General features: G+C 41.3%; 1 protein-coding gene across 1 annotated transcript in view; it reads right to left on the bottom strand.

The window, feature by feature from the left end:
* The window catches only part of LOC131104650 (IQ motif and SEC7 domain-containing protein 1-like), a 110,380-nt gene that overhangs the window by 70,076 nt on the left and 22,934 nt on the right, over window positions 1–17,370 (bottom strand). The window contains exon 3 of the mRNA XM_058052050.1: window positions 13,863–13,970. Coding sequence (XP_057908033.1) covers window positions 13,863–13,970 — 108 coding nt within the window. The remainder of the gene's footprint in view (window positions 1–13,862; window positions 13,971–17,370) is intronic.

The raw sequence follows: 17,370 nt of genomic DNA, 5'->3' as shown, positions 1-17,370 counted from the left end.
ACTCTCCATCACATACAATATTTAATCCAGTAGCACCATCCAGAAATCCTCCAATGGGATGGCGACCTCCACACCAAGCACAACAGAGATGAAAAACGAGAGGTTGTGTTGTTTCTTGTACTGCTATTCTTTGCAAAAACGTCATGCAGCAACCCTGCAGCTTGCTGCAAAGAGGGCACAGCGCAGCTCACTGTGAAGGTTCCTGCTGTCATCGATTTGGCCTCGAGCCGGAGAACATGAGAGGGAAAAAGACAGACGAGTCATTCAATGGAGGCCCAACAAAGAGCTGTCTCATACGTAGATACTAACCGTTCCATCGAGAAGGAGCCATCTCTTAGCCACCCTCACAAACACACACACCGTACATATCGTACACACTTATGATGATTTTACGCAGGAACCCTTGACAAGAGCTAGGATCAAAAATCTGATTCATATGACATCACTACTCGCTGCAACAGACTACGAGTGATCAACACATACAATCCTCTTGTTAGCATCGTCCTTAGGTGGATTTACAGTCTTTTACTTTCCTCTCTTAAATACCACTCTCTCACATACAGATAATTAGGGATGGGCATTCAAGTGAACCGGCAGGCGGGAGTGGCAGGCAGAGAAATTCTGTATTAAATGCAAAAGACAACTCAACATCCGCTTAAAAAAGAAAAAAAAAAGCAGAAAACCACAGCCTGGAAATTATTGTTGACAAATCAGGTGATATTGGCACAAAAATAAGAACATATCAGTATTGGTAGTAAACCAAGAGAGAGACAAGTAATGAGAAACTGGTACCACTGCATGATGTACTGCATAAGAGTACAAAACAAAAAACGACATAAATGGTAATGGTATTATTTCATTTGAACATGCATCAGATTACAATTGAATGCATCACATAATCAGTTCACAGTTCCACATGTCCAAAAGGAGTAGGAAGAAGCAAAGCTTATTAAATCCTACCCCTCCATCTGGTACTTTTACAATCAGTAACCGTTACATTTGTTCACTTTCTGCTTTCCATAATACAGTTTAAGTTTTTTTTTTTTTTTTAATAATGCACCACGTACCGAAGTACGAGTAAGTATTTGTGATTTTAGAAATAAGGAGTTATTATGTTCTCAGTAGGAGAACCACCATAAATGACCACGGAAAACATGTGATGTGTGTTTTGGCGCAGTATTTGTCTTATTTTGCACAGACAATAAAGCCGTGTACAAAAACTCCAAATTCGAATGTCCTCAAAGTAATCAAATTTGGGGTTCAACTTTGAAAATCCAAGATCTTGGCAATCAATGTTCTTTATTCACTGCTCAATCTCTTATTCAAATTAGCCATGTGGTTGTGTTGTTTAGTACGTGCATCGGCGTTCAAGCTGCTCAGCACTTTATGACACACTGGCAATTGCATTCGTCTGAGATGTTGGTGGGTACGGTTGTTACGGTCTCTCACTTGTATACCTCCAAGGCACTTTAAGCGTTTTCACATTACTGATGACGCAGCATCAGGACCAACTAGGGGTTCAGTATCTTTCCCATGGATACTTCGGTATGATCACGGCATTCCGCCGTCACTTAATTCCTCCCTGCAGCAGTAATCAAAGCCATGCCAATGTCTTAAATAAAACACTGCCAGTACAACTAAAAAGACAACAGTTTGACTCTAGAAGACTTTATTTCCAATATATTGATCCCAATGGGGCGGCACGGTGGACGAGTGGTTAGCGTGTAGACCTCACAGCTGGGAGGACCATGGTTCGAGTCCACCCTTGGCACATCTCTGTGTGGAGTTTGCATGTTCTCCCCGTGCATGCGTGAGTTTTCTCCGGGTTCCAAAAACATGCTAGGTTAATTGGCGACTCCAAATTGTCCATAGGTATGAATGTGAGTGTGAATGGTTGTTTGTCTATATGTGCCCTGTGATTGGCTGGCGACCAGTCCAGGGTGTACCCCGCCTCTCGCCCGAAGACAGCTGGGATAGGCTCCAGCACCCCCGCGACCCTCGTGAGGAAAAAGCGGTAGAAAATGAATGAATGAATGAATGATCCCAATGGGAAGAGCTGGATCTGTTTATTTCCTACATATTAAACATAAATCATGGGTCAAAAATGAATAAGAGAATGATTGAGCACTTATCGCATCAAAAACATTATTCAGTCTCACATTCATCTAATCCTGTAATCTGCTCTCCCACAAGTCGTATCCGACCCACGCCAGCGTCTTGTTAATAATTCGCCGGCATACACAAGCCAAATCCCTCCACTTGAGCAGTAGAGTCATAAAAGCAGCCGGGAACAAGCCATCACACTCTCCAGTGTTTTTTTTTTTTTCCGTCTGGAGAAATATGCACCAGTCACCTCAGCTCTCCGAAAAACAAGGCCTCAGCCTCTTGGCTTGATCTGACGCCTGATGCATGGAATTACAAATGCATCCTATCAGTCCGGGCGATAGATTTGAGGCGCTCGGAGCCCAGTTTGGCTGATATTACCTCAGGGGGGCAGGGAACTGATGAAAGGATAAGACACATGAGAGTCACACAGTATCACTAATCTCTCACTATATCTAATTTATTTTAAGTGTCAACGTGTAGTAGAGTGAAAGAAAAGCGAAAAAAAAGAATGCTCCCGCATGTTTTTAACACATGAGCAGCGCTTGTTACACCTGAAGGCTCAAACATCACACCGATGTCACACATGATTTTGTGAGGAAATGTAACACCTGGGCTCACTGGCAGACATCTGCATGGCTTCCATTACCGCTGGAGGGAGGAATTGACTAAAAGGCGCGCTGAGCTCTTCCAACCTTGACAGAAACAAACTATAAATTCCTACTATTCTTACAAGGAAGAGGCAAAATGTGGAGCAAAAATGTGTTTACTATCTTCAGTCATGACCGCATCACACATCGAACACAAGACCACAACAGTTGCTGACTGCCTCAGTTTTAACTTGGGTAGGCGAGGGGTGCGGATTCCTCCAAATCAGACACAATCATATTAATACAATTGGTACTGCGATCGTATTAATACTGTACGTCTTTTACCTTTTTTTCAGCAACGCAAAAAGAGCTGATGATGCAACAACACAATCGAAGAAATCATTTATTGAGTTTTAAGTTTTAAGTGAATTTCTCGCAGAGATTAATAAAGTATCTGAAACTTCTACCTGTGTTCTACTGATGAATACTAAAGAACAGAAACAAAACTCTTTTTCTTATGTAAGATGAGAGTCTAATCTTTCTTTTGGTATGTACAATGTTTATATACCATTAGAACACATTATTCTGTGTGCATTGAAAAATCAAGTCAATCAAATCAAAAATGACTGGTACTGAGAAGGATGAAAATAGTGAATTATAATAATAATATTATCTATAACAGGGGTCTCAAACACGCGGCCCGCGGGCCAAATGTGGCCCGCAGGACACTAGTTTTGAGGCCCACGCCTTGATATGAAAGTTTAGTGTTAGTGCGGCCCGCGCAAGTATGATATGGATGCTGTATGGTATCATGTACCCAGAAAAAATTATTACGTTTGATTAATGTTCATGTTAAAGGTAAAATAACTGTTAATAGTTATCCTCCCTATCCGTGTGGAAGTGGTACGTTTGGTACCACAAGTTTAAAGGAAATAACTTGGAGGCTACCGTTTAGGTCGCTAGCTCTCTAGTTTGCTAGTTTGCTCGGTTCAAGACCCTGCAGTTGCGCAATATGTTGTAAATAAAGAGTATAAATGTGACTATAGTCGTGTTTTGTCATGTCTACAGGGCTCTAATAATGCTTTGTTCATTTTAATCTGGAAAATAATAATAATAATAATTTGTCTACCCACCAACTATATGTGGTTTCCGCGCTCCAGTGGCCCCCAAGTAAATTGAGTTTGAGACCCCTGATCTATAATATTGTATGGAAGAGTAAATACATAGTGAATTGGTGTATGTTGAATACAGAAAGTAGACATATGTATTAGCAATTGATGTAAAACAAAAAGGGGGTAGAATTCAATCACATCTGCTTCTTCCTACTCCTTTTCAGACATGGGAATTGTGAATTGTAACATTCATTCATTCATTCATTTTCTACTGCTTATCCTCACAAGGGTCGCAGGGGGTGCTGGAGCCTATCCCAGCTGTCTTCAGGCGAGAGGCGGGGTACACCCTGGACTGGTCGCCAGCCAATCACAGGGCACATATAGACAAACAACCATTCACACTCACATTCATACCTATGGACAATTTGGAATCGGTAATTAACCTAGCATGTTTTTGGAATGTGAGAGGAAACGGGAAAACGGGAAGAACATGCAAACTCGGGTCTCCTAGCTGTGATGCCTGCACGCTAACCACTCAACCACCATGCAGCCTGAATTGTAACATGAAGCATTCAATATAGACTTTCGGCATGTTCGAAATAAATGAAACCATAACCATGCTCTCAGCCGCAACTACAGCTCATGGTGGATGTGCATTTGGTCCATTCATTCATTAATTTTCTACCGCTTATCTTCACGAGGGGGGCTGGAGCCTATCCCAGCTGTCTTCAACCATTCACATTCATACCTATGGACAATTTGGAGTGGCCAATTAACCTAGCATGTTTTTGGAATGTGGGAGGAAACCGGAGTACCCGGAGAAAACCCACACATGCACGGGAAGAACATGCAAACTCCACACAGAGATGGCCGAGGGTGGAATTGAACCCTGGTCTCCTAACTGTTAGGTCTGCGCGCTAACCACTCGTCCACCGTGCCGCCCTGGCATTTAGTCCAAAATGCTGAAAATAATACATTATTACTTTCTACCAGAGATGGAAGAAAGTCAGTGTTCTGCAAGTCTCAAGTCAAGACAGGTCGAGTCAAGTCCGAAGTCATAGGCTTGAAATTTTAAATCAAATAAAAGTCATAAGCACTCTTTCGTGTCTCCTAAATAAAATGCCATTTTAACAATGTTAACAATGTACCGCGCCTCTCACCCAAAGACAGCTGGGATAGGCTCCAGCATACCCTAGTGAATATAAGTGGAATAGAAAATGAATGGCATTCTGCATTGCGTTCATCAATAATGCTACATACAATAATGCTACTTAATTGGTGCGTACTTGAGTGCAGTTTTGGTTAGTTTTCACTGGTTAAGTAACAGTATGGCAGTAGGGACACATGAATTGACTACAATATTGGCGCTTGGTTTACAGTGCACAACGTAGATACACAGCAACACAACAGGTGGATTACAATGTTGACGTATGGCCAACTATTATTGGACCTTGCATAAGGATGAAGCATATCTATGTATAGGGCTTGACTATTTATGTAAGCGTGTCAGCTGTGAGGTGTTAGCTTACCCTGCCATATGTTGCATTAAAAAAAACAATGGATTCCCCCCCTCTTATTAATAAAAACTGCATTTTATGTTCAGTTGCGTTGTCATTGACTAATATACGTATGTATCAGAAAAGGGGCAAGCACTTTTTCACACCACTGTATGTGTGCTGCAGCAGCTTAAGTGCAAAACAATGGAGGCACAGGAAGAGCGCACAGAAAATATACAGTACACATCCCTCCCTTTGTCTCCCGGCCAAAAAGCTCAGCAGCAGAACGGGAAGGGAAGGGCTCAAAGAGAGTCACATTCTTCTCTTTTTCTTCGCCAAAGCAACTTTTCTCGCGAGCCACATGACCGTTTGTACCCTGCAATCAAAACTCTGCGCTCCAGCCGGGGCCTGTAATTAACTGGAAAATGATGAAACAGAAGCAGCAAAGACAACTGAGAGGTTTTACCAACGTTTCAACACATCATGGTGATGAGGCCTCTGTTGCATTGGTTTATTAAAAGCATTGGATGTTCCCATCTGGATGGGTCAAAACAATACAAACAGCAGTAAAATGAAAAGGACCAACAAAGACCGCATCCAAATAAAGCGGAAGGGCCCTTTTATTGCTTCCTCTGTAACTCCTCCACACACACAGCAGTGTTTGCTGCTATGTGCAATGACTTACTGTTCACAATGCAGGCCAGAACAAACAGACTGAATGACAGTGAGCATTCCAACATCTCTATGGCCATGGAAAAGTGAAACCTTTAAAGCGGAACACAATAATACTTCACAATCTCAGGTTCATTCATTCATTCATTTTCTACCGCTTTTTCCTCACGTGGGTTGCGGGGGGATGCTGGAGCCTATCCCAGCTGTCTTTGGGCAAAAGGCGGGGTACACCCTGGACTGGTCGCCAGCCAATCACAGGGCACATATAGACAAACAACCATTCACACTCACATTCATACCTATGGACAATTTGGAGTCACCATGTTTTTGGAATGTGGGAGGAAACCGGAGTACCCGGAAAAAACCCACGCATGCACGGGGAGAACATGCAAACTTCACACAGAGATGTGCCGAGGGTGAATTGAACCCTGGTCTCCTAGCTGTGAGGTGTGTGCGCTAACCACATGACCGCCGTGCCGCCCAATCTCAGGTTCATTCATTCATTCATTTTCTACTGCTTTTTCCTCACGAGGGTCGCAGGGGGATGCTGGAGCCTATCCCAGCTGTCTTTGGGCGAAAGGCGGGGTACACCCTGGACTTGTCGCCAGCCAATCACAGGGCACATATAGACAAACAACCATTCACACTCACATTCATACCTATGGACAATTTGGAGTCACCATGTTTTTGGAATGTGGGAGGAAACCGGAGTACCCAGAGAAAACCCACGCATGCACGGGGAGAACATGCAAACTCAACACAGAGATGGCTGAGGGTGGAATTGAACCCTGGTCTCCTAGCTGTGAGGTCTGCGCGCTAACCACTTGACCGCCATGCCAAAATGCATGCAAAAATTATGCATTGATATTCATTCATTTTCTCCGCTTTTTCCTTTGGGTCGCATTCACACTCACATTCATACCTATGGACAATTTGGAGTCGCCAATTAACCTAGCATGTTTTTGGAATGTGGGAGGAAACCGGAGTACTCGGAGAAAACCCATACATGCACAGGGAGAACATGCAAACTCCACACAGAGATGTGCCGAGGGTGGAATTGAACCCTGGTCTCCTAGCTGTGAGGTCTGCGCTGCGCACTAACCACACGACCGCCGTGCCGCCCAATCTCGGTTATGAAAAAAAAATGCTTAAGCGTTCTTCATTTATATAAATTCATTTCTATTCATTTATATAGAATTTGTACCACCCAAGCCTACTAACTAACTATAGCACCGTTAAAATGGATGGAAGAATTGTATGTAATGGATGTAAGAATGTGACTGTAGACAACATAAAGCACCTTAAAAAATATACTAATGATAGCAATGGAGAGAGAGAAAAAAAAATACATCATTTCTGTCACTTGTCACAGATAATGTCAGCCCACAGCACAGTTTATCTTGCTTTGCTGCATTCATGGGCGAGTTCCATGCTTTGCTTTTGCAATGATTTCCTTTCCCTCTATTTATGTGGCATCCTTTGTACCTCACTGTGAAAATCCAGGCCTGATTCAAACGGTACTAAAGCTTGGTGGGTACTTGACTCATTTGATTCAACTCATTTTACCACTTACCCATGAGCTTATATGGGAACATTGCTCATGAATACGCCAATAGTGTTGTTTTCCTCCCTAAAGTCATGTGTAGGAGGCACACTTTGGGGTCCTCTCCCTAAAATCAATAGACTCTGTAGTCTTATTAGACGGCCTGGAGGTAATCAAAGATTCTGAAGTAGTCGTTCACCAAATGAGCACTGTGAATGATTCTGAAGTAAAATTGAGGTTTTTCTTGAGGAGTTGAAACCCAAATAAAAAGACCGTGGCTCTTGATATTAGAAGTTTCATAACCTTTCCATAAGTGCAAGTTAAGCACATTTACATCTCATTGTGACCACCTAACCTCACCTTTAGCTCTTTCGAGCCCCACTGTCACCTCTTTCCAGAAGACAGATTGACCAAGAAATAAGGGATGAAGGAAACAAGAGGAAAGATTCTGCTTCCAATGATGTGTTTAACTTTATTTGTAGGCTGGCTGCAGGCAAAGAACACAGACGCTACCGCATAACCAAAATCCTCCACATTCAAGGAACATTCTCTTTTATGCACACACACCAAAATGTACACGGTCCACCACTGGCTAAGTGTTTTTTTTTTGCTTTAAAAAATAACACACAATGGAGCCGAATGAAGTGTCAAGTGGCATTCTCTGAACAAACTGTAATAAATTTAATATTTTTGGAGTTATAGCACAGAAAACCTGTCTACAAGCTTATAAATACAATTTTTAAGATTGGAGCTCGAAGCCCAGAGCCCTTTAGAGATTAACTCACACCCCTATTGTCACCTTTTTACTTCTATTAACCATTATAGTAGATATAAAATAAGCAATTGAAGACAAAAGTAAGTCTTGTGTGTTACATTGGTACATGTGCTAGGAGAGCTGAGTGGACGTCAAACCTGCAATAAAAGCCTGTTGTTTTGGCAATCGAGTCTGGTGCTTGTGTGTCTCACCTCGTGACCATTGTTGAGCAGCGTCTTTTTAAGTCTATTTATGAGTTTATTTAGCCATTTTTATACTTGAAAATACTTTAATATTTAGGCAAAAAATGAGCGGACAGTACATACTGAACACCAACATACTGTAAGTCATCTCTGTACATGCTTTCTTCATTTATGCTGTATATAGTTTCATCCTTTTAAAGGCAAAAATATCATTTTTTATATGTTTTGGACAAGTCACACATTTTTTTGTTTTCAGAATACTACAAATGGGAGAGTGAGAATGTACTTTAACATGCCTGTGTATCATATTATTGTTTAGAAACTAATCCTTCCAGTACACCGCAGCCCTCTCACTACTCCACATTGGCATGATGCCCATAGTGGATTATCAGGTAATTGTCTTTGACGTTAATCTTGCGGTGCTTTCAGCTCTACTGGTGCTGGGTCAACACAACAACCTCAGCTAATAACGTTGGAGTGGGTCACTCTGCATTTTTCAGAAAAGTGCACCGATGCAGGAATAATGTAGGCGGTAGTGAAATGCAAATAAGTGCAAATATGCAAATGCATTCATAAGTTGCTTATTGTTTCTGAAAGCTAATTGTTGTAAATAATATAGGAATCTTACGGATTTAGATTTTGTTGTTCTCTAATATGACCGTAGCATATAAAGCTGTTCAGGAACAGGAATAATCTGGACTAACCTAGCCTTGTTCCTTTAGTTCTCCACATCAGTGCATAAATGATGAATGACTCTTTTAGCTCTGAGTGAGTCCAAACTCACCGCAGGCATCAGCAGCATCAGTTGCGCAACAATTAGGTTAGCAATTTTCACTCAACTCAAATAAGCACAGAAAATAAACCGGAACGATGGCGCCCATGCAGAACTACTGCAGATGTAACGCAACTATGTGGAAACGGGAGAAGGGAACTAGTGACTGCAAAAGAAGAATAGGTAAGTGATACTGAGGGGGGGGGGCACTATAAAGCAGAAGCAAAGACTTACAGTAAGTCAGCCCTGTGGGAGAAAGCATCCACTTCTATTTCTACTTCTATTTCAGTTTTGTAGCTCCTCTGCTCGCAATTAAGGTGATAGGCCATCCCTTGAGATCGCATCAACGCCATACAGGACCTCAATGTTGCTGCATTAATACTACATCCTGTAACTTTAAATACAAGTCGACAAAAAGTTAAGGAAACCAGTAGAGGCCTGCTAACAAATAAATGATGCTTGTATCATTCTTGTCTAAGTCAGTGTTTTTCAAACTTTTTTGAGCCACGGCACGTTTTTTACATTGGAAAAATCTTGTGGCACACCACTAACCAAAAATGTGCCGTGAAAGTCAACCAGAATAGTCAATAGGGCATGCCCAGTAAAACTTAAACATCAACATCACGTGATACCGGCTTCCCCATGTTTTTCTTTCACTTGTTGGAATAAACTGCGCATTGCCAGTTTTTCGTCTGTCCAGTCTTGAAATTTAGTTTGAATCAAAAACAAACTTTGCTTAGTCCAGTGCCGATTGCTGGCCTCCATTTTTAAAACTGAAGAACGTCTGGGATCTGCGTGTTACGTCATATCTGAGCATGCGCTGAAAGAACGCACCCGGGATATATTTAAACAGGAAAAGATCAAATTCAATTTTGCTAATATTCTATAATTAAACTCGGGACATGTTTTAAATAGATATATATTTTCTTTTTTAATAAAACTGCACTTGTGAATAAAGTATAGAAGGGTTTAGATTCTGTTCCACAGATGGCGCTAATGCACACGAAAGCTGCTTGCCAAAAAAAAAAAAAACAAACAGAAGAAACAACAGAAGAAAAACACCACGAAGAAGAACGCACCCTGACAAATTTCCGTTTGAGCGGGCACAAGATACCTCAATCGGATTGGTTAAAGGAATATTCCATCCCTGTTCAATTCTTTCCGTTTGAGCAAATAAACCCAATGCAATTTGAATATTTGGGTCCATGTATACTATTGACATAATATTTGCAAATGATGATTAATAAATGTTAGTTATAAAAAGTGATATTGGGTAATTCCTCACGGCACACCTGACAGTTTCTCAAGGTACACTAGTGTGCCGCGGCACAGTGGTTGAAAATCACTGGTCTATAGGATACATAGAATAATACACACCATTGACAATAAGGCAATAAAAATAAGTACAGCGTATTATCAGTTAGTGACCTTCCTCTTCCTCTCTCCACAATACTATACAATAACCACATTTGAGACAGTACAGTACAAACAGTCGGGTTGTGCGGAAAAACGGAGAAAGCAAACTATTTTTGTAATATAGCCATTTTAGTGCATGGAAATGCGGCGGGTTTCAATGAGAACGTAACAAGTTTGTCTCCAGCTGGCACTTTCATTCCACGAGCTTACTTTTGTTCTGTAACTGAAGCAAAATTTGTTAGAATCCTTTATTTATTTATACTTTAGACTTATTCATATTATTTATGATTTATTTATGAAAAAAGAAAAATTCTTTTCAGGCCATATGGCCCAGCTCTAATCTACCACACCCTGGTATCATTGTTCACAGCCTGAGCAGAGTGCCATTGTTGACATTCTATGTTACCGGGCCAAAAAATGCTGGAATAAACCTCCCCCTGAAAACGATCCTCATCAGAAACATTTGTTCCATATAAGCTTCCCAGCCGTTCTCATTGATTCCCGCTCATACTTTAAGTTACATAAGAAACAGCTTGCAGACATTTGACTGAGGGACAGCAGTGATAACTTATTACATTTCACAATATTACTCAGTAGACTTGTTTTGCTTAAAAGGAAAAGTGTACTTTTGGGGGGGATTTTGCACATCATCCACACGTTTGACTTTTCTGTGTGTTGGAAAGATATTAAAAAAGACACACCTATGCTGTCTTTAAAAGGCCTCGAAAAACTTGAGACAAGATTTTATGTTTTTTTTATACATGCTGGAACCATGTAATAACAGGTACAATCATTAATACGGATAATACTTGCAGTATTGTATAGTATTTCGGTCCATTTAAGCATTACCCAGGAACGTCCTTCCTGTGTGCGTTGAAACGAATGCCTACATCTAACATTAACTTTTCATTCATTCATTCATTAATTTTCTACCGCTTTTCCTCACGAGGGTCGCGGGGGGTGCTGGAGCCTATCCCAGCTGTCTTCGGGCGAGAGGCGGGGTACACCCTGGACTGGTCGCCAGCCAATCACAGGGCACATATAGACAAACAACCATTCACACTCACATTCATACCTATGGACAATTTGGAGTGGCCAATTAACCTAGCATGTTTTTGGAATGTGGGAGGAAACCGGAGTACCCGGAGAAAACCCACGCATGCACGGGGAGAACATGCAAACTCCACACAGAGATGGCCGAGGGTGGAATTGAACCCTGGTCTACATTAACTTTTCCAAACTCAAAAATAAAAACAGCTCCGAAATGTAGCTTTTACTCTTTGGCAGTTGCCTGAGGCGTTGTGACGCATCGTGATGCGTTATGATGCGTCGTGATGCTAGGGTCCATATCACCCAACCCTACTTCCTATCAATTGAAACAATGCTGGCACTGCACAAACTGCACCCTCTCATTGCATGCTATAATTTGGTTTTATCAAATATCAAAACAAATAAACTCTGCGCTGAAAAAAAAATATCCTTAGGCTATCATGATAAAACAACCATCTGAAAGCATCAATTTCAAAAGCAAAAGAAATTGTGTTTGTGTCAGCATGGAAGAACTTTGCTTGTGGTAATAAAAGCATAAGTTGTTGTGTATCAATAAAGTAACATTACACAGTACATGATAATATGACTATAATAATAATAATATCCCAATTTTTGAACTACAGTCAATCTGTGTTGAATTTCAGTGTGCCAAATGTAAAAAATAAAGAGATGAGGATGCTGAGGTTCGTATTGGGAGTGACCAGGATGGATAGGATCATGACCGAGTACATCAGAGGGATATTACATGTTAGAGGCCTTGGAGATAAAGTCAGAGAGGCCAGACTGAGATGGTTGGGACATGTCCAGAGGAGAGATAGTAGAAGGATGCTGCCAGGTAGGAGGTATAGAGGAAGACCAAAGAGGAGGTTTATGGATGGACATGAAGGTCGAGACAGGGTTGGATGGAGGAGATTGATTTGCTGCGGCGGCCCTTGAAGGGAAAAGCCCAAAAAGAAAGAAGAAGAAGTTCCATGTATGGAATGCGGTGTATGTAGCATTCCAGACATTACCAACATTCTGGCTATTCTATTATCAGATTATGAATGTTGCCTTTTTACCAAGGTCTAGAACTGACCGAGACAAAAGCTATGATGGCACCGATTAATTATTTTGTCAGACCTTCCAAACATCAGTTTTCTCATTCCGTAATATGTTCCATGACCTCTTCACCTGAATGTCAGATTTGTTCTGTTTTCCGTTTTCAAGCCTTTTCCGAGTGCAGAACTGCTGAAGCACAAAAGGAAACATGCCAAAAGCTCTGTTGTTGAGGCAAACACAATTATGCTGTCTTGTTTTGGTGTATTGCTTCCATTACTATAGTGTGATATGGTTGAACTTTGCAGGGTCAAAACCATGAGTCTCAGAAGAAGAGGAAAAAGCTGCAAAGGGCAAATTAAACTTAAAAGCATGAAGCGTTTAGTGTTGCTTACTTAGCAACAATCCCAAACTGAAAGGTCTCAAATAGAAGGAAGACAAATGAGTGAGGTACGAGCCAGAAATAGCAGCCATTGTTGTTGCTCTGTCACCAAAAACAACCCACTCGTGATCTTACACATCAGAAACTTCACAGCACTACTCTTTAAAAATAGAACAAGCTCCTATTATATACACTGGGATTTATTTGTCGGCTGCGCACAAGCTAAAAGTGGGTTATGGATTAGGCACTGGATGTTTGATGACGAAGCACGGCGGCCCTGGGAGGCGTCTTTGAAAACGCTCTCCAGTCTTTTGAAGCCCCCCTAAGTCTGTCCCGCTGATGCCGCCGCCGCCGCCTGCCGCCTGCACTTACTTCCCAGCGCTCGCTCGTGAGACTCTCTCAAAAGCTCGCTGCTCTCAAAAGCTCGCCGCTCGTCTCAGGCTAATGGGCGAGGAGAGCTGAAGGCACATACAGTAGATAGGAGCATCATATTTCATTAAGACCGAGCTTAATGAGCTCTGCTTGCTGTGCATTTGGCCACACAAAGAGCATTGCAACACTGAATTTGCTGGGTCATAAAAAAAAAAAAAAACGCACAACAGCTGGGGCCGACTGACTCAGATTCAGCTCTCAGCCACACAAAGACTAATTATCAGCGCATTGATTGATTAACGATGACTTTCAGAGGTTAAAAGGTGAACACAGGTGATCATGAAAGTAACATCTTACTGTACCCAAAGGAAGCAGACTTCCACTTGCGACACGGGATGGCTCCTCGGTTGTCAGCGGACACTAAGCTCCCTTGATTCTCGGTGACTTGGACAGGAAGCGAGGCATGTCTCCTGTAGGAGGACAAAGCATGTTACAATAAAGCACAACGGCTAAACAGTGGACATGTAAGGGCAGCTATAAAAAGCAGCTCGGCAATGTGACTCTGCCTCATCCACCCATCATCAATTTACCCCTTCTTGGTTGTACACTGTGGGTATAGAGGCTGGTTTAACCTCTGTTCTTGCACTTTTTGCATACTACTGTGTTACTCAGTTCATTAACTCTAATGTAGTAGTAAGGGTTTTTTACATTTAGCTGTACATATAAAGTCATACAAATGAATGCACTTATAATATTGTCTTAAAATAAACAGAGAATGTGATCGATCTCGAAACCATCCTTTTTCCACTGATATATCGTCTGATACAAATCTGTGGCCGATCGATCGATCGGAACACACACTCTAAAAAGATGTGGTTTTGGACTTCAATCGGATTTCATCACAACTGACAGGATTTGACAAGTGAGTACACAACTGACTACGTTCCTTCTGATGTTGACTTCTGCAGATAGAAATTAAGATCTCCGCCAGGAGTGAGGGTTTGTTGCAAACCTGTTGCATTGCCGTGTCTTATGAATAGCAATGAACACAATGTTGTTGGGAAGTGCTGAACACACACAAAAAAAAACACATTACAACAGCAGTTCCCCTGTATTGTCGACACCACTCATTTCCTCATCCATGTTCATTATATAAATAAATAGTAAAAAAAAAAAACAAAAAAAAGTGTGACTTTATAGTACAGGGGTGTCCAAAATCTTTTTGCATGCAGAATTTGGTATTATTGGATTATATATGATACATATATGGTATAATGCATTAAAGATGCTGAAACCAATCCACTGTAGGTCATTGCAAAGCAAATTGGTGTAATATCAGTATCTATATATATATAGATATATAGATATATAGAGCTATCTATCTATATCTATTAGGGTGGGGCGATATGGACCTTAGCATATTTCTCTCCCCCCCCTCACACACATCTCTACCCTGTAAAAAAAAAGAGATCAGCATAGACCAGTTACCAGCACAGAAACACAATGCATGCTGGTCTGACCAGCATCTTCTCAACATTGGTTAGGAGCTACTGGCAGCTTTCACGTTTACTGATTGGAGGCATAGGGTGTCCGACATTAAAGCATATTTCCTGGTGAGAGCCGGTAGCTTCTCCTGGCCAATGCCGTGGACGCACAGATAGCAATGCATCTTTCCTGGCTTCAGCAACAGTTTGGTGGATATTTCACCTTTGCATCATTTCCTAAAAACAGTCCTGTGGGAAATGCTGCTGTCAAATGAAAATAGTTTACTCTTGCCGGGCATCACCAACTCCAACCACTTCTGCCTGAGCTTGCCTCCTAGAAATATTTCCTCTGAGACATAGCTAACAACCGTAAACAGACTGAAGCGCCGACAAAACATGCCCATATAAGAAAGCACGGCTCTCTGTGACATCACATACAGCCAGAGTTAGAAAAGGCTTTCTGAAACTGAGCGTTTTTTGAGCCATCCTAAACTTCTTTCAGGGTTCACATCGAAATATGCAAACCTCATTATCTGAAACTTTGGCATCGTTTAACATGAGAATACAATAGTCTAACTACATTTATAGGTCTTTTAATATATATTATAATTAAAAATATAAATATAATAATGAAAAAAATAAACATATAATAAAATAAATCATAAAAAATAAAAATATATATTTATTATAATAATAAAATAATATAAAATATATATAATAATAGATTATATATTTTAATATTTTAATAGAGTGAAGCTACACATTTCAAACTGCAGAATGGGGAGGGACAACTGTAGTGTTTTTCCTATTCTGTTCCTTGCGGTATGGCGAAAGCAGTTATGCGCTCGACTGATAATACAGTAGCTGTGACATTTGTCATCTTCTTTGACTGGACACCATTTCCACAAAGACACTACTGTGGGCTCGAGCTTTCACTGAGCCGTGAAGCCATCAAACACAAGGCAGAGATGTTTCTTCAGCTGTCAACATACAATCAAACACCAACAAATTGCCGGTTGTTCTTCTGGAAAATTATATCTTTTTTGGTACATAGAGTATAGTATATATAAAAACATAAAGCGGCATCTGGTTTGATGAAAATCTCTGTATTTTTTTTTTTTACAAATTCTCCATGTGTGTTGCGTGGGTTTCCTTTGGTGCAGCTCACTATATGTGATGAATACTGCACTGAAGCCCTCAGTAATATCATTGAGTAAGTATGTCACAGCTGCCAGCATTTGCTGTTGTTTTGGCATAACGAATTATTAATTTCAGAACTGCTAATGCCACCTTTCACTCCACTCTGACGCTACAATGGGAGAAAGACTTGAATTAGTTTCCTGCCATGAAATAATTACACTGACTGTTCTGAGGAGTTCATTTATTTATTTATTTTTTTAGCATTTCCCGTGCCTGAGTGACATTTTGCCACAAAATGACAGGATTTCAATTAGAATTGTTAATTGTGGTAGACGCCAGCGTGTGTGTATGATATTGTTTAACCTACTTATAGAGGACCTGCTGTTTCTCCGCTTAAGCATCTCTGTGTGGAGTTTGCATGTTCTCCTCGGGTTTTCTCCGGGTACTCCGGTTTCCTCTCACATTCCAAAAATATGCTAGGTTAATTGGCGACCCCTGATTGGAAATACTAAAGAAAGTGATAATATTCATTAATTTATCTGTACTGTACAGACTGACCGTGAAAGTGAAACCAAGAAAATGCAACAAAATGGAGTGCAAGCGTATCGAAAAGTCAAAATCCATGTTGAATACTATAAATTTGTACATGTTGGTAGGTCTGCATTATAATGAAAGCCTTTTGCGCATCCCCTGACAGTTACTAGTGCCCACCCCCAGGAGGGCCGGCCCCAGGCATTGGGGTTTATGAAAAAAGATACAAATACGTCTTTGGTACTGAATGAGTTAATGACCTACTCTTATTGTGTAGTGTGGCGCAGGGTGGCGCACCATGGCGCACCCCACGCAGTGGTAATTTCATCCAGCGCACCAATGTGAGCGGGCAATTTGGTACACCGGGCTAGGTGTCCATATTCTCAGTTTAGCGCAGTGACAATTTCATGACAAAACAGCGCACCAACGGTGCCCTAGAGCTCACCAGCTCCGACCTGGTCTATTCTTGGCACAGGAGAAGCGCGGCAAGCGCAGTGGTAAATTGGCTGACAGACGCATTTGGACATACGTCACCAAAACCAGGCAGATTTTTCAGAGTGTCACGCACATTTTAGTGAAAAAAAAACAATGACAGCTACCACTATTTAATGGAAGCATCTGAATGTGTGCGCAGAGGGTGCGCCGAGCTGCGCTTGGTCTACGAAATTAGGGCCCATTATGTTAATGATTTAATTCTTCTTTGGCCTCATCACCT

Source organism: Doryrhamphus excisus, chromosome 16, assembly GCF_030265055.1.
Source record: "Doryrhamphus excisus isolate RoL2022-K1 chromosome 16, RoL_Dexc_1.0, whole genome shotgun sequence".
Lineage (NCBI taxonomy): Eukaryota > Metazoa > Chordata > Actinopteri > Syngnathiformes > Syngnathidae > Doryrhamphus > Doryrhamphus excisus.
This window is presented reverse-complemented; position numbering and strand designations above follow the sequence as displayed.